Source organism: Lissotriton vulgaris, chromosome 2_1 (genome assembly GCF_964263255.1).
Source record: "Lissotriton vulgaris chromosome 2_1, aLisVul1.2, whole genome shotgun sequence".
NCBI lineage: Eukaryota > Metazoa > Chordata > Amphibia > Caudata > Salamandridae > Lissotriton > Lissotriton vulgaris.
The window spans coordinates 285,678,933-285,701,636 of NC_141687.1; the positions used below are offsets into that span (position 1 = coordinate 285,678,933).

The window sequence follows — 22,704 nt, forward strand, 5'->3', positions numbered from 1 at the left end:
AGGGGAGGATGTAACCCCTTCAGATAATCTGCGAAACCCACCTGTCTGATGTTATACACTGGGGCAGGTGAACGCGAATCTTGCCGCCCACTGGGTGCCCATGATGATATACGGGTAGACTAGGAGGGTTTGGAGGCTGCAGAAGCTGAGGGGGGAGAGGGTTGGACTGACCGAATTGCTGGCTATTTGACCCACAGGGCCAGTAGGTACAGCGTCCAAGACCACGCAGGGGCCTGAAAGCTTGCGTGTTGCGGTGGCTGGGCTGGAAAGGCTGAATGCCCCTTGATGTCCAGGAATGTAGCGAAAGACGGAGTGAGGGTGATGAGGTGCCACAGAAAGCCCCAAGAACCTGCCCATAGCCCTGCTGTCCTTAAAGGAGTCCAGCGCCGCATCAGCCTCATCTCCGAAGAGATCGGAGCCATCATAGGGCATGTCCATGAGTGAAGACTGAACATCCCCAGAAAAGCCAGTCGATTTTTTTGTTTTTGTTTTATATAGCGCAAACTAGACCCGAAGGTATCAGAGCGCTTTACATGAGCACCAGTTGCATTACAGGCGGACACATTCATTTTGTTAGGCACAGGGCGATTAAGTGATTTGCCCAGAATCATAGACCAGGCAAGGCGCCACAGTGCCACTGTCGAGGAAACCACTCTGTCTAGTGAGTCAGCGGTGTCTGGTACACATTCAATGGTGAACTTAGCTGCATCCTTCCTGTCGGCTATAGCCTGGGAGCACACGGCCTGTGTGTGTCCCTGGACCGTGGGCAGCACCTGCGCAACTGTATCCCACAGAGTGTGGGAACAGCGACCTAAAAGGCATGTGATGTTCACCGACTGCAATGTCAGGCTGGTGGAAGAAAACCTTTTCTTGCCTAAATTGTCCGGCCTCTTGAATTCCTGATCTGGCTGTGCAGTAGGGAATGCACCAGTATTTACGCAAGAATTAGAGGCTCAGACCACCAAGCACTCAAGGAATAGGGTGTTCAGTGAGGCATTTGGGGTCCCCTTGAGTGGGGCGGCAGGCAGTTGCCCTGTGTTGGGCTTGGGCCATGTCCCAAGGAGGACATCAGTAAGTGTTTTGTTAAATGGAAGAAGCGGTTTTGAAGGGGACACTCAGCTGAAGCACTTCCGTCAAGACATTAGTCTTGACTGCCACAGAGGGGAAGCTAAAGTCCAGAACCTCAGTCACCCTCCGCACTAAGATGGCGAATTAATTTTTCTTCTCTGTAGCCATGGTAGGAGGAGAAAGCATGCCAGTATCTGGAGAAGTGTCCAGTCCACCGGCTTTGCCCAGATCCTATGACCAGTCCAAGGAGTCAGAAGGCTGGTAATCCTCAGGATGCAGTGCCCCTCCCATTCCTCCCCAAGTATTTGCCCATTGGAATAGGGCTCAGGCTCCACCCTGTAAGGCCTGGATCCAGTCGGGCAACGCCCCCTGGGCTCCGTGTCGGAGTTGGAGATGTAAATGACGATGGCCGATCTGGATCCATCTGTGGATCCTTGGGATCTGACTAGAGCTCGAGCCACTGGGGTGGATCCTGTAAGGGCCCCTCCCGAACCCAGAGGGCCTAAAGGCGCGCTGGAGGGAATGGGCTGCCCAAATATGAGATGAATAGCCTCATAAAACTCCCTCGATTGGGCAGGGTTTGCTACAGCTCCCAGGAAACTCAGGGAGGTGCGGAGCCAGCCCAGGCACTTGCTCAATCACAGAGCCAAGCCTTGAGTGACTCTCCCTTGTCTTGATTGCCGATGGATGAAGTGAAGTCGAAGCAAGCTTCGACAACTTCTTCTTGTAGTTCCACTTAACCTGAATGACTGGACTACTTTGACTATGACGAGCGTGTCAGACTTCACTACTGCTCCTGAGACCTTCATCTCAACCGGGATCTGGATCATTGTGGCCTTGCATGCTAAGCTGCCAGGAGCTTGAGTGATTCTTCCCTCAAAGTCTTCGGGTGCATAATGGGACAACTGGAACAGGCCTTCAGGTTATGGTCGCACTCGTGGCATGAGAGGCACAAAAGGTGCAGGTCCGTCACCGACACCTTTCACTGCAGGGCTTTAGGTTGGCCTTCTTGGCTAACCTATCAGGGGGAAGAAACCTCTATGCTGACTGGCACAGAAAGAAAAGAACCAAAGTCAGCTTGTTGGGGTGGCACCTTTCTAGGCAATGCGCACGTCACTTCTGACGCAGACAGCGACACACAGAGAGCCGAATGACGCCACCTACCGGAGCACAGGGGCACCACTCAGGAAAAATGTCCGGATTCAGTCTGACTTCTGGGTGATAATTCTAAAGTATGGAATCTGCGGCTAAAAGTTCATCAGATCATGCAGTCCTGTTTCGTAAGGAGCAATAAAAGGTCATTTTAGTAGCCCCCAGGTACAAAGGAAAGGTCAATTCTTCATGAATGTGTTGCATGAAGGGGTCATATCTGAGGCCACTTGTGCTGATTGCTCTACAGACTGCCAAGCCAACAACAGATTCTTAAGTAACAACACAGGTTTTGAGTATGTTTATTATGTGGTTGGTTCTCTAAAAAAGAAAGTTCAGCTGCTGATCTTACACTGGTCTCACAATATGAGAAACTGCTCCAGGTGATGAAAATGTCAGACACCAAGCATAGCAGCAGAGGAGCTTTTGTAAGAAATCCAACCTATGATTCTCCAGAAATCATCTCAAAGCACTTGTTCCAGCTCAAATTTGAAAAATTAAGAAAAGAGAAAGCTGCTAATAAAAACATTTCAACTACAAGATCATAACAAGAGACAACACAATCTAACCAAAATCTTCCTCTAATCTAAACAGAACTTACACTATGGTAATAAAAATACAACCACCCCGAAATCTAAATCATTAAAAGGCAAACCATAATCTTACCTAATCAGACTCTAATCTAAACAAATTGTAATGAAATGATATCTTAACATTACCACCAATCTGTTATACCATTACTAAAAGCAAAGCCAACTCAGTCTTACAAAAACCCTACCAGCCTAGGGCCAACCACAACCCAAGTAGCCTAGGCCCAACCACAACCCAACAAGCCTAGGCACAACCCAACTAGCCAAGACACAACTACAACCCAGCTAGCCTAGGCCTAACTAAAACCCAGAACTACTAAGCCTAACCAGCCTAAGTCTAACAAACTCAACCAAACCTAAAGTCTAATCAAAATAACATGCTACAAAAGTTAAACAAATCCCAGACTTAACCCAATCCAGCCAGTAAGACAACCAACCCCCAATCCAACCCTAGCCAACTTACCACCTACAACTCAACCATCCCAACCAAATCTAATCCCAGTGGAACTCCAACCGAAAATTAAACCTCATAAATAATAACCAAAATAGCACAATATACACTTTTGAAAACAATTTACCATAACCAAAACATCAACAAACCTGCACATAACATATTGTGTCTTAACCAAAACATGCCCCAATTTTGACCCACTTTAGACACGACTTCCTATCCCTTTAACATATTCAAGCCACAACCTTCTCGTACCTATATTAGGTTTAACCAACTTACAACAAAACCAATCAAGATGTAGACTTAAGCTATCCAAACTAAAACCTAACCAACTATCACCTACCTCAAATATCCCCTTCCTCAGTATTACCCCATAACAAGAAACACATGGCGATCCTCAAATCTCTGGCAAATTACAGACATTTAATTTCTGAACTAGTGAATGGGAAGATCTCCACTTTTATGGAAACCAATTGACTACTATATGCCAATCAGTCAGGTTTCAGTGCGGCTAACCACACTGAAACAGCTCTTCTAGCAGCCACCAATGACATACGTCGCATGCTGGAGCAGGGAGCTTCAGCGGCTTTTATCTTTCTCAACCTGTTAGCAGCATTTCATATAGTCTTACATTCCACCTTGTCCAAGCACCTTTACAATCTTGGCATTTGCCTTGCCACTCTCAAAAGTATCAAATCTTTCCTCTCAAATCTGGCCCAATCCTTCTTACCTTCACTGTTTCAGACAGTTCCCAGATAGTTTGTGGGGTTCCTTTTTTAGACCCATTTTGCGCAATTCGTACATGGACCCTCTCACAAAATAAATTAGACCCTTTGGATTTGAGACACCCAGCTTCTTCTTTCAATATCAGATATCTTTAGAACTCAGGCCAATTTTAATTATTGCATGTTACAGATTTCCAACTGTAAGAAAAAGACTGCCTTCATTTAAATGGCAACAAAACAGAACTCGTTCTGTTTGTCAAATCTACTGTATTTTGGTCAGAAGATTGGTGGCCAAGAGATTTGGGTCTCATGATAGCATAACAACTTCTCAATTAATTTGGGAATCATTCTTGTAACACATCTTCTGATGTGAGACGAAGTCAAGACTGTGTCTACATCAAGTTTTGGGTCTCAAAATTCTCAGTATAATAATAACTTGGTTGTCCAAATGTCCATCCAGATATGAAAATCAGCAATTCAAGAATTAGGTACCAGCAGATTGGATTAAGGTAATGCCCTCTATGTGGGTATGCCAGAATGTTTAACAGGTGGTGCAAAATGGGACAGCTCGGTTTGTTCAGAACCATCCAGCCGGCTCATCATTTTCCAGACACCTCAGGGCTCTCCATTGGCTACTTGCTGTCAAACATGCACATTTCACCATTTTAGTTAATACTCACAAGGCCTTCATTACATTGGTTCTCAAAACTTAAACAGATGATCTCCTTTCGTAGGTTCTCTAGTGCCCTATGTTCAGCTATGATACATCTGGCTGCCACAGGATGCATTTTCCATTCTAGACAGGGTGAATGCTCTCTTTTATCTGGATGCCAAAAGCTGGAATCAGCTTCCGCTCTTTTTATGGACAATGAACAACTTCTTAATCTTTAAAAAAAAATGTAAAACCTGGCTCTTTTAAATTGTTAACTTCAAGCCATTCGCACTCGTTTTTTTGTGCCAAGATGCCCTTTTCAGGGTGACATAGGAATTTTTAAAACCCACTTAATTTAACACTCAAGACATAAGCCAACCAAAATTCAATCTTCCCAGATCATGGCCCAACCCAAACAAAAAGTAACCTAATAACCAAAGCCTAACCCAATCTGACCTCGTCAGCACATAACCGAACTAAACCAAACCAAACCAAACCAAATTTAAATTTACTAAACCCATGACATATCCAAGTTCCCCTATCCTAAACAGCTACCTACCAAAAATATAACTTGGGCAAGCCAAAGCCTAACACAAACAAAATCATACAACCAAAGTTAACCACACCCAAATGTATTCTAACCAAACTCCAACACAACCTGAACTGGACCAAAAACATTACCAAAACACAACCTAAGCAGGACCTAACCAAACAGGATTACAAAACTGAATAATAAAGTAAAAAGACCCTAACAAAAGCACAGTATAACCCAATAATACACAATATAGTGTAACACAAAATGAATCTATCTAAACATAATTTAAACAAAAATGATGAAACGTAACAAAAAGGGAACCTCAGCAACACATAAGCTAACCACTTAGCAACCAATATATAACTTAATCACAACCTAACCCTACTAACAAACTTAAGCTACTCAAAACACAATCTAACCAATACTCAATATAATCTAACCAACCAAAACCTAACAAACCCAGATCAATATAACCAAATCACACAGTGACCTACTGTAACCAAATCCCAATTTAACAAACCAAGATAAAGCCAAATGACACTTAAGCTTCAATTGTAATAAGAGATAACCAAAAAAAAATCTGAAGCGGACCAAACGTCAACATGAGCTATTGCAAACACTACATAACAGAGGAAAACCTAAACCTAAACTTCTCAATGTGTGGCCGATCCTAAACAGAACATAACACTCCAAACCATGCATGACAACAAAAAGAAATTACAAAACCCGAACTATAACTTAATCATACAAATAGGCACAATATAACCAAATAAACGAACCAAAATGTAACCGAGGAGATGCAAGCTGTATGTATCCACAATAGGGGAAGGAATTTGCTAGGTGTGAGATACAATGATTGAGATACAAACTAAAGAAGCCCTACATGGTTTTAAATATGTAGCATTTCTAAATAGTGGGGGTAACCGTATGGGAATAATATTCTCTACTTTCCCTGTAGTTGAATAGACTACCAAAATAAAAATACATTATAATTCAACATAGAGAAAATCTCATCTAGCTTTACCCAACGGAAACGTTACTCTGTGCTAAATCAGGTTCCCCCTGCCCTCCCAAGATTGTGTCCAGCCTAGCTCACCATCTGGTGCCTTTAATCACCATAGCTTTACTCAATCTCTCTATAGGCTCTGCAAAAGTGGCAACTGAATGGAAACAGGCTCAAGTATCCCTGCTTTTTAAAAAAGCCTACTATAAACCCCGAAGTATTATCACATTATAACCCTATTTCAATGCTCCCTCTGCTAGCAAACAACTTAGAAAGTGTTGTAAACAACCAACTAATCTTCATTTTCTTTGAAGCCTACAAGAATTTTGACTCTTCACAATCAGGTTTCCGAACCCTACAGAGCAGGGAGACGGCTCTGTGACGGTCACAGATAATATCTGCCTTTTCCTAGATGTAGGAACCCCAGTAATGCTTGTACTACTACATGTATCTGCGGCTTTTGACACAGTCTCCTGTTCTATTCGAATTTGCAGACTTCATGCAGCAGGCATCTACGGCAGAACGGTACACTGGCTGAGGGACTTCCTTGCCAATCGTACTTACAACATATGTCTCGGTTCTTTCAAATCAGTAATGATGTATAGGCGTACCGCAGGGCTCGTATCTGAGCCCTACATTATTTGTCTATGTAGCTACTCAAGCTCAGTCTGTGAGCGAATGTGGTGTGGAGATCATGTCTTACACAGATTATCGATACTCAACTATTTATCTCCTTCAGCCCTGATCCAGACAAAGTAAAAGCTCTATTTGCACATTGTATGACAGAACTTTCTTTCTCGGACTCCATCGACACCCACTCAGGAAAATCTCAATTGGCTGCCTATTAAAAAACGAACTGTTTTCAAATTGTGCTGTTTGACGCATAAGGTTTTTTTGTAAATTCCCACCTGCCCTACTTTCTTCAAGAATCAAGACACTTCCAGCCGTCTAGGCAGCCGAGGTCCTCTAAAGGCTCTGCTACAGATTCCACACATTTGCAAGGTTAGATTTGGTGGCAAGTCCTTTTCCTATTTAGCCCAATTTCTCTGGAACAAATTGCCTCTCTATATCTGCACCTGCTTAGATTGTTAGGCCTTTAAGAAGGTGCTGAAAACATGGTTGTTCTGAATGCACCTGCCCTTGCCTGCTTCGCCGAGATACTCCTTCAGGAGCGAGTCGTGCGCTATACCAAGTTCATAAATAAATAAATATAAACATTACCTTTTGAAACACAGGAACATCTCACCAAGCCAAAACAAACTAAACTAAGCAAAGCAAACCACAACCAAAGTTTGATCAAAACTTAACCTAAGCAAAAGATAATCGAATTAAGCATAAACACACCCCAATTCATCCTAAACACACAACAACCCAATTCAACCTAAACACACAACCCAATTCAACCTAAACAAAACGTAATTCAACCTAAACAAAACCTAATTCAACTTAAACAGGATTCACTTCAACTCTAGCAGAATTTGACTGAATCCAAACAAATCCAAATCCAGCCACAAACACATCCCAATCAGACTATCCCTTGCCAAAAAGTATGAGTCTAGCATGACTAAAAATGAGTCTAGCCAAAGCGTAAACAATACCCAGTATAATCAAAAAATGCATCATACGTAGCCTAATCAAATGGTTAACAAAACTCAACCAAAATAAAGCACAACATAAGTTAACCAAAGCACAGGATCCCTAACAAAGGCAGAACATACCAAAATACATATCAAAATCTAATCTATACAAAACATAAATAATCTAGGCCAAAGCATGAACAAGCCTAAGCAAAATAGAACTCTACTATCAAAACTTTAATGTAACAACTTAACCAAAACAACCCAAAAATAACTTAACTAAAAACAACCTAACATAACATTACCAAAGCATACCTAATGTATGTTAACCAAAACATTCAAAAGCCCACCCTAATCATAATCTGACAAAAACATGGTCTAATACATTATCACTCTCTTCGGAACCTAAAGGAACTAAAAGATTATGTAGCTCACTCAAAGGTGAACCCAACCCAGACCACACAACAACTTAACCAAACTAACATAAAATGCCTTAACCAAAACATAACCTAACCAAAACTAAATGTAACCAAATTCTAACTCGAGCAACCAAATCATAAATTGCACAAAATTCATCACAACATAGCAACAAACCAAACGTATTTTTTTTAAATTAAGAAACTAAGCAAACTACTACTCAAACAAAATTTAACCAAACCCCAACCTAACTGAAATGTAATGACAATCCAGAGTATAATTTTTTTTAAACAAAACCCAACTTAATCACATATTTAAATTCCATTTTAATTAAAATTAAGCTGCATTTAAACCAGTCCAAAAGCATGACCAAGTCCACCAAATTGAATCTCTTAACAAAACACTATGTAACTTAACCAGAATAACTAGACCTAAACAAAAGATAATAATCTAAACTAAGCAAAGCAAAACACAACCAAACACCTAGACAAAACTAAACACATCTCAACCAAAACATAACCCAGTCCAAAATAATTGAGACAACTCAACCTAAACCCAACCCAACCCTGAACCAACTTAACTCTTCAGCTTTGTAGGATGTACTGAGAGTCTGATAGTGCTTTGTTAAGGCTTTAACTTTGGTTACGTTGTGCTTTGGTTAAGTAAACGCTTGGTTAGGAGAAAGTAGATTCTGGCTACTGTAGGTTTGGTTTTAATCCAAACTCAATACCCTAAAGTATAATCTACTACAAAGGGTCACTAGAATGCTTTGGGAGAGCCCTGCAATTTACACTGAGGTCAGTCAGGCTCTCTCCAACCTCCATCTTATGTACCACTCAGACAGGAGATCCAAAATGGATTTCTAGATTACAGTTGTTAAGCACAGTTTACAAACACACACTTAATGCTCATTCTACCCCACATAAAAAGGTAACAAATAAGGGCCATCCATGTCCCACAATGATTGAGCAAAGGACCTTATTGTAGGGGACTGAGAGACAACTTAAATAGGATGTGCCAGTAGACAACACATTCAGTGAAGATAACAGGTAAAAGACTACCATTCAGAAGTAAGCTTTTGCTACTACCAATGTGAGTCTTCCATAGCAGGGTGGGCTAAAAGTAGTCACAACCTGAAAATGAGGTGTATTTTATGTGCCTCCCAGACCACAAAGACCAGCACTGAGTCTCATTCCGTGCTTTCTGCTCACGTGCATAAGTACAAAGGTCAAATATTACTAGAACATCAGTACTTGGGGAACCTGGGTTGGAGTTCGCACACTTCTGAGCAAAGGACCTTTTCAATCCTAATAAAAATATAAAATAGCCTAAGGAAAACTGAGACAACCCTGACCAGCCTCAGGATTAGCACGGCATTAATAATCATGTGATTCAAAGCAGATCTGGAACATCCACCATTTATCTGGAACTATTTGCACGCTGTGAACACCAGATTGATGAAATATTGCATGAAGACCAATATCAGGCATAGCCAAAACAACTGTGATGTTATGTAATAAAGCATTTTTTAGTGCTTGAAACTAGCACTTGCATTTTAATTGAAGGAAAATAAAGCATCTATAATAGAAGTCATCATTTAATTTTACAAAAATAACAAAAGACAAAATATAATGATGTCCTGATAGCACAAGATGAAGAGAAGTTTAACTATCAAAATGACATGGGGGAAAAAAGAATACCCATGCACTAATCTTTAAACCCTTAAGTGCTGATGACGGAACCGCTCCGCCATCAGCTGCGGTGGCGCTGTGCTGATGACGGAGCGGTTCCGTCATGGCCCGCCCGCCGCTCATGCGCGGCGCGAATTCCGCACCTGCGCTGAGCGTTCTATTCAGCGGGCGGGGCCATGACGGAACCGCTCTGTCATAAGCACAGCGCAACCGACGCTGGTGACGGAGGGGTTCCGTCACCAGCATGCGCCCGCTGCTCTTCCGCCCCGCCCCCTAAGCACTGCGGCGGAATAGCCGCTGCAGTGAAGGGGTTAAAGAGAAGCCTATTTGCATGATCCTCTTTGAAAATGTTCCTGAAATTAATACGTTAGTCACGTTACACACAGTACCCGGTTACCCGCTATTCTGGAAACTACTGTTTAACCCCTTAAGTGCTGCTGACGGCCAATGGTCGTCAGCAGCGCTACCTCCCCAGTGCTGCGCACGACCATTGAACGTCCATTCAGCACTAGTTCTAATGGACAGCGCAGCACTGGGGAGAAATGTTTACACGCAGCTAAGGTGTTAAGGGTAACAATCACATTTGAAATAAAAGACTCTTCAATATACACTACTAGGATATCCGCAGTAACACTGAGCTAACTACTAACTCTGGATACAAACAGCCAGATGTTTTTTTTCTATTCAGACTACCAAACTGGCTGGGAACCCAAGGTACCATCAGAATCATACATTATAGCCATGAAGAAAAACTGCTTACCGAAGCACAGGCCAGAATTCCAAAGAATCCAACTTTTTGAACTAGGTTCTGCACAGCCAGTCTTGCTCGGGATGCTAAATCCTAAAGGAAAACATTGTTTTGTTAGTAGATTCATTCAATACAGTTTTGTCACATTAAGCCAATTCGTTAAACCAATAACAAATTGATACAAGTTGGAAAACTGATTTTTGATGAGGTAGGGAGGAGGTGAGATTTGGTGTAAGGTTTGGTGCAGATGGTAGAGTATGTAGTAATGGCTAACAATATAGGTGGGACAGGGTGTTATGGTGTAAGTGTTCTGTGGTGGTCTATGCAGAGTGAGGTGAGATCTGGAAGTGTGTTGGGTGTAGCGTATTGTGTGGACCCCATGGGGTAAGTGGTGTAGTTTAAGATGTGGTTTACGGTGTAGATGGTGATGTGGGTACAGAGTGCCAGTATAAGATGATGTATAATGCAAATGGTGGCATAGTAGAGTGGTGGTGCAGAGGTTGCAGAGTGTATGTGATGAATTTGTGGAAGAGGTAGTAACTTATTGCTGCTCCTCTCAAAAAGCAACACTTAAACATAATTGCTCCCAATCACTACCAGAGCGTATCGATTACAAAGATAATAATACATTCCCTCTATCCAACACAAGGTATATTTACAATGTAGCTAATTATTGTTCTTTTTTAAGCCTGGAGTTCATACAGGCTGATGAGGAGCCAGACCTTGCAGATCATCAGAGTGAGCTTTTTGGAGTGCTGGATAATAATGATGTGTTAATGATGTTGGTGGACTTGTCAGAAGATCATAACGCCATAAGCCATTAGATGTCAACAGAGTGCATGGTGCAATTGCTCTGCACTCCCAGGGCCTGGTTGGTTTTATTTTTGTCTGGTTTTAACAGCTGTATAATTCTTGCAGGTCTCACTTCTAAATCTCGACCTGTGACATGTGGTGTGCAGCAGGCATTGTGTTTAAGATGAAATGCAGTGTGGTTCTTCCCATCTGCAAACAGAGTGTCAAATTCCTGTGCGAGAACACAGACCAGAATCACAATTCTTTGTTCCATCTTTCATTCTTTCATGAAAGTAGAAAGAGGTTCAGGAAAGTGTGTTTTGTCCTAGAAATTTTGAATAACTGTAAATAACTGTTCAGCAATCATTCTGAATGTTCTAACTACAGAATCCAATTATGGCTGGTCAAAAGGTTACTGTAGTAACCTGCTGAGTCAATTTGCTCGGCTACCACCCTTCAGTCGATCACTTCTTGGCAACTAGTCACAATATCTTGTGTAGCTTGCGTCTTTCTGGACCGTTTCATGAAATCATATGAAGCACAGGCAGCCCATAAACACATATCTTTCCTGGAATTTGATCACTTTACCACCCCAAAGGAATACAATCTGACTGGAGGAAATCTGCTATATTGGAGTTTCAGCAAACATTTCCAGCTACTCCAGCTGTGGATCTTTCAGCAGCGGGCAGTAACACTGTTTATCTATTATTTACTTGAGCATCTGAGATTGTCTAGCTTTCAATTCTATGACTAAGCCAAAAAAAAAGTCCTACTGAAACAGTCAGATTACTTTGCTGGCTATCTCCCTTAATTTAAGGCACTAATATAGTGACAGTCACAACTAAATAGAAAGTCTAAGTGGCTCATCCAAGAGGGAGTTAACACGTTTTTTTCTGCAAATTATGTTAATTGAATTTAAACGCCAAGCAATATATGCCCCACCATCCAGAGTAGAATCTCTAAAACATAAATGACATTAAGAAGCCATAAACTTAAACTTTCCATCTCCAACAGAATTTCTAGTAAACATTCAACACTAGGATTAAAATTAACAGATAAACTGCAGGCCTCAACTGTACCAGGCAGAGAAGCACAAACAGGGAGAAGAGAGACAGGAGGGCACTCGCCATTAAAACTACAAAATACACCGCCATATATTTCAATAAAGATTAAAGGATAACACCACCGAAAACGGCTACCCCAAGCTCCACCACCCGCCTACAAAAAACTTAAACAGCAAAATAAAATCCCCATTTTTTTCCTTCCTTTACACCCTTTAAAAATGATTGTGCAACATTCAAGCGAAGAAATACATGGAGAAGTGTGGCTCAATGCTTAGAGCGGCAGACCTTGATGCAGAACGATGGCCAGGGACCAGGGTTCGATTCCTGCCTCGGCGGGTTTCGGGCTTAAATTCCTCTGACCTGGTATTCTCGCCTCAGTGCCGATTCTAAGCATGGGTCCCACGCTGCAACTCTGGGCAATAGCTTGCTTAGTCTCCACAAAGGCCCCCTGATACACAAGGGATGCCTGGTTTCACCATGGGATGCCCAGGAGTGGACACCCCACAAGGAAAAGCCAGGAGGGGTTCCCTTGTGGTAGGAGTACAAGCGCCGGGATGCCTCCGGGTCACTGTTCGCGCTATACAAATACGCCACATACATGTGCCCTAAAATTTTCAGTTTTAGGGTTGGGTGGCAGGAGTCTTTCTTATTCGACTACCACTAGCTATAACAATTGACATTACCAAGGTAGACAGATTCTGAGAAAATGTCTCAAGGTGTGCCTATTTTTAAGTTAATTGATCAGGTAGTAGGTTTTATAAAAGTGTATTTTTTGTTTTTCTCTTTTTTTAACCAAAATGATTAGAGTAATTTCGGCATGTGCTTTCCCTCTCATGTTGTTTCATGAAACCTCTCAGTATTGTTTACTGATGAAGTCCTTGGATGTCCACTATTGGAATGTTGGGGCTATAAAAATGACTATAGCACTGTATGGACAGTTAGGTGGCAATGACTGTACAGGTGATAGCATATGGTAGAAGTGGTGGAGTGTGGAGGTTTTAAGGGGGGTGCAGGTGGTGGCACAGACCAGACAGTGCCACTACAGGGGAGAAGTATATGTGTGATGGCTCAGTAGACACAGGATGTTGGTGGAGTGAGAATGTAGTGGGGTTTAGAATGAATATAGTGGGGCGGTTGGTAGGGCAGTTTAAAGGTGGCGTAGAGTCTAGATATAAGAGGTAAAGTAAATAGCAATACGGTATGAATGGTAGTGGAGGTTTAAGCATTCATAAAGATGGTGTATGTGGGTAGGGTGGATATTGCTGGTGGAGGAGTATGGGACTACGCTGTGAATGCAGGATAGTGGAGTAGAGAGTATTCAGGGTAAGTTAATGAGAGAAAGCAACTTTTATTGTGGGAAGAAAGAAGTGTAACAAAGGTGACTGATCTTGCTGTCACAATATAAATTAACAATCTAGATGAGTAGAAAAGGAAAACAATATGTGCAGGAGAATAGGTGGTGGTTTAGGTGCATAAACTAGGCAATTTAGGTGGTGATGAAAGGTGGACTGAATGTGTAGGTGGACAAGAGTGTACTTGAGGATAGTGCGAGATAATTTGGAGATAATGTGGAGAAGTGTGGCTCAATGATTAGAGCTTCAATAGGTGCTGGATGTGCACTGCGTGATTCGAAAATCTATTTTTGAAGGTTTACGTGCTCCTGGGTATCACTCCCCACTCAGGAGTGTTAAGATGCTAGAATGATGAGCAGAACCAAAAGCTTGGTCTGTCTCCCTGGGCACTGTGTTTGCTGAATGCTCAGCTTAAAGATGAAATAATGATGATGCTTTTGGTAGTTTGTTCCAATTTTTTCTTTTATTTTATATTCATATGCTCAATATTGGATGTTAAATTCACATCTCTCCTCACATATAATTGTATTTTTGTTTGTTTGTATCTTGTTCAAACATTGACAAAATTATCACTTTCCCGATGCATTTCGGCGCTATCGTTCCTTTTTCAAGGGATGAATCTGTCAAGATAAAAATATCTTTCACCAATTTGCTATGCATTATTTGCCACCATATATACAGTTATACATAGTTAAAATCTGTTATTCATCATATCAATAAACTCATGGAACGACCAAACATATTACCATAATAATTTCCTTACTTTTCATACACTGGTGCACTCGTGATCGTGTTTGGTAAAAAATATAATGCGTAAATGGATTGCTTCCTACTTTAAACACTTGGTCAGTAACTATATCGAATAGAGACTTTTGCAGTTTTAGTTTAAACGACAGGCTACTGGCCTCAGTTCACCGCGGTCTTACAAGCAACAGCTTATAAAATTAGAAAAGCACACGCACTCCCAGGAAGCAATCCATTTACGCATTATATTTTTTACCAAACACGATCACGAGTGCACCAGTGTATGAAAAGTAAGGAAATTATTATGGTAATAGCTTTGGTCGTTCCATGAGTTTATTGATATGATGAATAACAGAATTTAACTATGTATAACTGTATATATGGTGGCAAATAATGCATAGCAAATTGGTGAAAGATATTTTTATCTTGACAGATTCATCCCTTGAAAAAGGCGCGATAGCGCCGAAATGCATCAGGAAAGTGATAATTTTGTCAATGTTTGAACAATATACAAACAAGAAAAAATACAATTATATGCGAGGAGAGATGTGAATTTAACATCCAATATTGAGCATATGAATATAAAATAAAATAAAAAATTGGAACAAACTACCAAAAGCATCATCATTATTTCATCTTTAAGCTGAGCATTCAGCAAACACAGTGCCCAGGGAGACAGACCAAACTTTTGGTTCTGCTCATCATCAATGATTAGAGCGGCAGACCCTGATGCAAAGGTCTAGCCCGGGACCAGGGTTCAATTCCCCGCCTCAGCGGGTCTTGGGCTCAAAATTCCACAGACCTGATAACTCTCGTCTCGGTGCCTATTCCAATCATGGAGTCCCACTCTGCAACTCTGGGCAATAGCTTGCTCAATCTCCACGACGGGCCCCACAACGCTAGGGATGCCTGGCCTCCACCTTGGGGGTGCCCAGGAGTGGACGCCTCACAGGGTAAGCCAGGATGGGTTCCACAGCAGTATGTTTACAAGCTCCTTGAGACCCTTGCGGGTGAGTAGTGCGCTATACAAGTATCAATTTACATTTACATTTGGTGGTGAAAGTACAGAATAGAAGTGTTTCTATATGTTGAGTTAGAAGGCTAAGTGTATAGATGGTGATGCAAGCAGTTGATGGTTTACTATGGGGTTTGAACGAGTATGTGATGGTGTAGAATAAGGAGGTGAAGGTGTAAAGTGGTGGCATGGTTGTTAAGGTGGAAATAAAGGAGGTACTGTAGAGTGTAAGCCTTGGGTAGCTAAGGGAAGAAAGCAATATATTCATGAGAGAAACAGCAGGGAAGAACTTCTGCTGCTGTAATGGGAAAAACAAGAAGCCTCGAGGAGTGAATGAGAGCCTGCACCATTCTCTTGGGGAGGGGTATGGTGAATATAAGCTGGGAAAGAAGGTATTGGCTTTAGAATAAAGGCTGTACAGGGTGTGATGTAAGTGGCAATATGGGGTAAGGTGGCTTTTGGATATGTAATATTGTCTGTTTTTTTCTCCAGAAGGTTATTAAGCTAGCTAAACTGCTAGAGGTATCAGGAACAGATCTATTTGGGAGAAATGGTATTTGTCAAAATATTCTATCCTGTGGTGTAGTATTTACATGCTCGTTGAATACAGTAAATTTTAACGATTTAAAAAAATACCATTACCAGTCCTTTGAGAATAACTGACCAACAAGAACTCAGGCTCCAGCAGAATGGGATCTTGGGCACTTACTAGGCCTTCCTGGAGATCAAATTCTATTACGTTTGTTTGTTTTGTAACAAGATGGATGGTAAGCTTTTCAATAGCAATTTGGTTGAAAAATTGTTATTAATGTATGGAAACAAAACCATTTAGATACCATGTGCAAGTGTATCGCTGATGACCAGCAGAACCATGAAAAGTATTCAAGGAATTTGGAAAGAGTTATTAGCGATCAAACAAAACTCTTAAGGAAATCTTCCAACATTACTTTTCAAATCAATTAATGCAATGCTTAGAATGGTTGCTTTCAACACAACTGAAGCGTCTCTTGAACTAAGCAGCAAAGTTATAAAGTATTAACCCCTCCCCTGCTGATGACGGAACCGCTCCGTCATCAGCTACGGTTGGGCTGTGCTGATGACGGAGCGGTTCCGTCATGGCCCGGCCGCCGCGCCTGCGCGGCGCTGATTTCGCGCCTGCGCGGCAGTTGTATTGAGCGGGGCGGGTCATGACGGAACCGCTCCGTCACCAGCACAGCTCAACCGCAGCTGGTGACGGAGCGGTTCTGTCACCAGCATGCGGCCGCCCTGCCCCGTTAGCGCTGCGGCGGAATAGCCGCCGCAGCGAAAGGGTTAAATCTTAAAATGCAAGACCATATTTAAGCTCCCTGTTATTCTGTGCTTTGCCCATTCAATATCACTCAGCAGTCAAGCCAGCACAAGAAATGCGTTACTTACCTGTAACAGCAGTTATCCAGTATTGGTGTCTTTCATAGATTCACATGCCTGAATCATTCCCCGTCGTCGAGACGGGAGCTTCCGGTACATAAAAAAGTAATGTCCTATAGACATACATAGAGAAAATAGGCCTAAGGGCCTCCCCTTAGTAGCCTTTCTTTGTCCTTATGTAAAAAGGACCAAACTCTCACAGTCAGCCAATCAGCTCCGACCTCCCTCTAGAACCTTCCTGGGAGGAGCCTCAGTCCCTCATATTTTCGTACGCACCCAGCTAGGTTGGCGTAAGATTGTTAGAGAGGGATGTGAGTCCTTCCAGGGGAGGCGGGAGGGTTGCATGTGAATCTATGAAAGACACCAATACTGGATAACTGCTGTTACAGGTAAGTAACGCATTTCTTATCCAGTATTTGGGGTGTCTTTCATAGATTCACATGCCTGAATCAGAGTAGCTAGCAATCAGATATGCACATGTGTGATGTAAAGTCGCTCTGCAGACATGTTAGACAATGCATATATTATCATATAACATGGGGACAGCATAATTGGAACATCACAAGAGCAAAGAATGTGCATACCTGGATGGCGGGATGTAGGAAGGCTCACCTCACTGAAAGATATGGCGAAGCACCGCCTGGCCCACTGCCGCATCCTTCTGAAGTTCGATATCCAGGCAGTAGTGTCTGGAGAAAGTGTGCGGTGACTTCCAGGTCGCCGCTCTGCATATGTCCAAGATTGGCACCCCAGCGAACAGTGCTGCTGACGTGGACATCGCCCTGGTGGAATGAGCAGTAACATGATCAGTCAAAGGCCGTCCGGCCTTGTCGTGGCAGAATGCAATCGCCGAGGAGATCCATCTCGAGATGCTTTGCTTCGTAAGAGGCAGGCCCATTCTTGGTCTGCTGTATGCCACGAACAGTTGTGAAGACTTCCTGAGAGCCTTAGTTTTATCCAGGTAGAACTTTAGGCATCTCTTGAGATCCAAAGAATGCAGTGCTCTTTCTGCTGCTGTGGAAGGGTTTGCAAAGAAGGACCTAAGGACAATTGGTTCATTGAGATGAAAGTCCGAAGGCACCTTTGGTATGAATTTAGGGTTCGGTCTCAGCACCACCCTGTCCTGTCTGAACTGCATATATGGTTCCTGAATGGACAAAGCTTGTAGCTCGCTAACTCTCCTGGCCGATGTTAAAGCGAGCAAGAGCGCCGCTTTCCAGGAGATGTATTTGATAGATGCTCGATGAATGGGTTCAAACGGATGTCTCATGAGTTGGTTGAGTACCAGATTCAGTTGCCATGTCGGAGGGACTTTTCGAGGCCTCGGAAAGGATCTGTAGAGCCCCTCCAGGAATTGCTTGACCAGCCTACTTGACCACAGAGAAGGTCCTGTGAAAGTTCTGGTGAACCTAGAGATAGCTGCCAGGTGAACCTTAATGGATGCATGTGCCAGTCCTGACTGTGCCAAATGTAGGAGGTATGGTAATATCTGTTCAGGGGTGACAGTGAGTGGTCGCAGGCCCTGGTCTGAACACCAAATGCAGAACCTTTTCCACTTGAGAGAGCAGGTTTTGTTTGTACTGTCCGCTCTCGCTTTTGCCAGGACATCCCTGCAGTCCTGTGGGATATTTAGGTCACAGAACTCTCTGTGCTCAGGAGCCAGGCCGATAACTTGAGCGATTGGAGGTTCGGGTGCTGTACCTGTCCGTTGGACATCGTTATGAGGTTCGGGTGCTGCCTCAGACGAATCGGTGACCTGATGGAGAGTCGAAGCAGATCCGAGAACCAGTGTTGCCTCGGCCAGAACGGGGCAATCAGGACCAGGGTACAGGGCTCCGCCTTCATCTTCCTGAGGAGCCTCGGGATCATCGGAAACGGAGGAAAAGCGTACGCAAACACGCTGAACCAACCGATGGAAAAAGCATTTCCTAGTGACCCTTGTTGGGGATGCCAGCTTGCGTAGTTTGGGCATTTGGCGTTCTCCTTGGTGGCAAACAGGTCGATTCTTGGGACTCCCCATTGAGAGAAGATGTGAGCCAGAGCGTTGTCGCTCAGTTCCCACTCGTGGGAGAGGGATCTTTGTCTGCTCAGGGCGTCCGCGATGGTATTGTCTTTTCCGGGCACATAGTCCGCTTTGAGCGGGATTCCGTGTAGCACCAGCCAGTTCCAGATTTTCTGCGATTCGCGTGATAGAGAGAGCGAACGCGTTCCCCCCTGGTTGTTGAGATAGTGCATCGTCGTGGTGTTGTCTGTTTTGACGAGCACTGGGGAGTTCTGGATGCGTGGTAGGAAGGACTGTAGAGCAAGATATACAGCCCTCGGCTCCAAAAGGTTTATATGGAGCAGCTTTTCCTGATCGTCCCACTTGCCGCTGATCCGAAGGTCCTGGAGAACAGCGCCCCATCCTTCCAGGGAGGCGTCCGTGGTGATCACCAGAGGTGTCGCCGGAAGGAGAAACGGCAATCCTATGGTTAGATTTTTGCGACGCCTCCACCATTCTAGACCCCTGGATATTTTTGGTGTTATCCGTACAATGTCTTCGAAAGAGCCAGTACTTTGAGTCCATTGGCTCGTGAGAGCTTCCTGCAACGGGCGCATCCTGAGTCTGCAGTGAGGGATGAGGAGTATACAGGAAGACATCATTCCCAGGAGGGATGTGTAAGTCCGGACTTTGAGGTGTGTCTTTGTTGCCACACACAGCCGTGGCCAGGGACAATATCTTGTCCGTCCTTTCCTTCGAGGGGAAGGCTCTTGCGCACTCCGTGTCCAAGGTAGCCCCGAGGAAGGTAATTTTTGTCGTAGGGATAATGCAGGACTTTTTGAGATTGAGGGTCAATCCCAGCCTCTGAAAAAGATTGGTGCAGGCGTTGGAGGATTCGGCCGCGCCTTCGGATGAGGGTGCTTTCACCAGCCAGTCGTCTAGGTAGGGGAAGACTTGGTGACCCAGCTGACGGAGAAAGGCCGCCACCGGTGCAAGGCACTTTGTGAAAATCCACGGCGCGGATTTGAGGCCGAACGGCAGGACTTTGAACTGATAATGTCGGCCTGCAACCTCGAACCTCAGGAATTTTCTGTGACGCTTGAGGATGGGGATGTGGTAGTACGCATCCTGGAGATCCAAGGATGTCATGAAATCTCCTTTTTCCAGAGTGCCCAGGATTTCTTGGATCGTCACCATCCTGAACGATTGGCTCCGCAGGAAAGCGTTGAGCGCCCGGAGGTCTAGAATGGGCCTCCACTTGTTCTCCTTCTGTCGTACAAGAAAGAAGTGGGAATAAAACCCCTTCCCCTTTAAGGATGCTGGAACTCGTTCGATTGCTCCTTTCTGTAGCAAGACAGAAAGTTCCTGGAGAAGCAGGCGTAGGTGTTTGTGCGCCCGTCTTTGGGGAGGTGTATTGGGAGGGATGTTGGTGAATTCGAGAGAATGGCCGAATCGTATCATCTGGAGAACCCACCGGTCCGTGGTGATGTGTTGCCAATTGGTGAGGAAATGGGTCAATTTTCCTCCAATTTGAAAGGATGGAGAGGGTGGTAGGACTGGCTGGAGTAATCGGTCACTGGCGGCCGCCAGTGCCCCTCTTGGGATTTTTGCCTCTGAAGTTAGATCTTCCGTATGAAGATTGACGACCTTGTTGTTGCTTGTGCTGGTATTGATTTTTGTTATTGTAGAAATACGAGGACCTGTTCTGATAGGAACCCCGATAAGAGGACTGACCTCTGGAGCGGTTGCCTCGAAAGGACTGGTTTCGCGACTGCAAAGTGCCCAGTGCCCTGGCAGTATCGGTGTCCTTCTTTATGGTCTGCAGTGCCTCGTCGATCTTGTCCCCAAAAAGATGCTGGCCGTCGAAGGGCATGTCCAGCACCTTCGATTGCACCTCCTGGCGGAACAACGTCGCTTTTAGCCACCCTTGACGGCGCAGAACAGCAGCTCCAGCAAGCTGACGGAAGCCAGTCATGGCTGCATCAATAGCACAGTCAATTATTTCCGCAGCTGAAGTTTGACCTTCCACAAGGAGAGCCTTGACTTCACCCTGGACTGCGTCAGGCAGTTCCTTTACGTAAGGGGCTATGTCCTCCCAGAGTTGGCGATTGTAACGTCCCAACAAAGCAATGGAGTTGGCCACCTTGATGGTCATGGCCGATGTTGTTGTGAATTTTTTTCCGATCGTGTCAAGCTTCCTGCCTTCTTTGTCTGGAGGAGCAGACAGCGGGGAGGAAGGGTTGCGGGAGTTCTTCTGGGCCGCCTGCGTAACCACCGAATCAGGTTTGGGGTGTCCATGGAGGCAAGCCGCCGCTGTATTTCTTGTCCAGGCGTGGAACAACCGCGGGTACAGAAGCGGGTGTCAGCATTAATTTCTTGCCTTGCTCCCACAAGAACTCTATAATTGGAATAGATTTAGTCGACTTTTGCGTCTGCTCTTTGAAATCGTGCAAGAAGCATTCCGTTTCAGTTGATTCCACGACCATATGGAATCTCTTCGCCGCCCTTTCCACAAGTTTGTGGAAGCCGCCAATGTCCACAGGCGGTGAGTCCGCTTGGCGTGGTTGTGGTGAAGCTGGGGATGACGCCACATACTCATCCTCCTCATCCTGGTCATAGTGGACCTCCTGGACCTCTCCTTCCTCCAATTCCTCCTCATCCTCATCTTCGTCTGAGGAGTCCACCACCTGAGGTTGGACCTTGTCACGGTGGGTTTGAGGGAGAGGTTGAGACTGTTTTGGGGCAGACGCTGGTGTATGTACCATAGGTGTCTGATTCCCACTGTCCGCATCCGGGAAGCGTTCATTGTAATCTTGTACAAGGAATCGCAGGTCATTGACAAGAGTCGCCGGTAGGCATATCATGGGGGTGACCTCCGTGCGGACACTAGTGTGGACGGAGTGTTCCTGATAAGTGAACTCCTCCTGTTCCCCATCAGTGCTTTGGCATTTGACATTAAGGTCCGAGAAAGATGTAGCGGGACCCAGGTGGTCATCCTCTTCAGATTCTTCACTTTGGAAGATTTCCTGAGGTGGCTGCATTTCCACTTTGCTCGGAGACGTTGTTTCCGGGGTAATTTGCAGTTTGGTAGTCTTGCCAGACGTAGCATTTGATCCTGTCGTCGTCGAGGGTGTCGTTGACGGCGTTAGCGTGAGGGCCGACACTTCCACAAGTCTGGATTTTTTCCATGGCTCAGACAGTGCCATCTTCGACGACGAGTCTTCCGTCGACGGTGTCTTCGTCGTCGTCTGTCGTCGACGGTTTCCTCGTCGACGGTGGGGTGGTCGACGGTACCTTGGTCGTCGACGACGACTTCGATGTTGTCGTCGTCAGTGCACTCGTCGACGGTGAGCCCGTCGTCGACGTCTTCGTCGACGGTGTCTCCGTAGTCGGCGTCTTCGTCGTCGACTCCCTCGTCGACGTCTTCGTCGTCGACGGTGGGTTCTTTAGCAACGTCTTCGACGACGATGGGCTCGTCAACGCTGACGTCGTCGTCGGTGTAGTCCTCGTCGTCGACGACGATTTCAGTAGTATAACAGAGGAAACAGGTCTACCTGATGACGAGGATGTAGTCGTCGTCGTCGACGCTGAAGGCGACGACGCTGATGTCGTCGACACAGTGGTTGTGACTGAGGTAGTCCTCTGGGCATGTCTGGTAGATGACGGAGCAGGCTTTTTAAAGGTTTGATCGTCCTGAACAGACACTGAAGATGTCGTAGATCTTGCCTCTGAAGACTTCTTGT

At 44.5% G+C, this 22,704-nt stretch overlaps 1 protein-coding gene across 9 annotated transcripts in view; it reads right to left on the reverse strand.

Moving 5' to 3' along the window:
* Positions 1 to 22,704, reverse strand: part of VMP1 (vacuole membrane protein 1) — an 864,072-nt gene that overhangs the window by 173,111 nt on the left and 668,257 nt on the right. For all 9 annotated transcript variants that reach the window (XR_015308362.1, XM_086954948.1, XM_086954944.1 and 6 more), the window contains one exon: positions 10,619 to 10,699. Coding sequence is in view for 8 of the 9 variants with exons in the window: in XM_086954948.1 (XP_086811074.1) it covers positions 10,619 to 10,699 (81 nt within the window). In the remaining variant the exon portion in view is untranslated. The remainder of the gene's footprint in view (positions 1 to 10,618; positions 10,700 to 22,704) is intronic.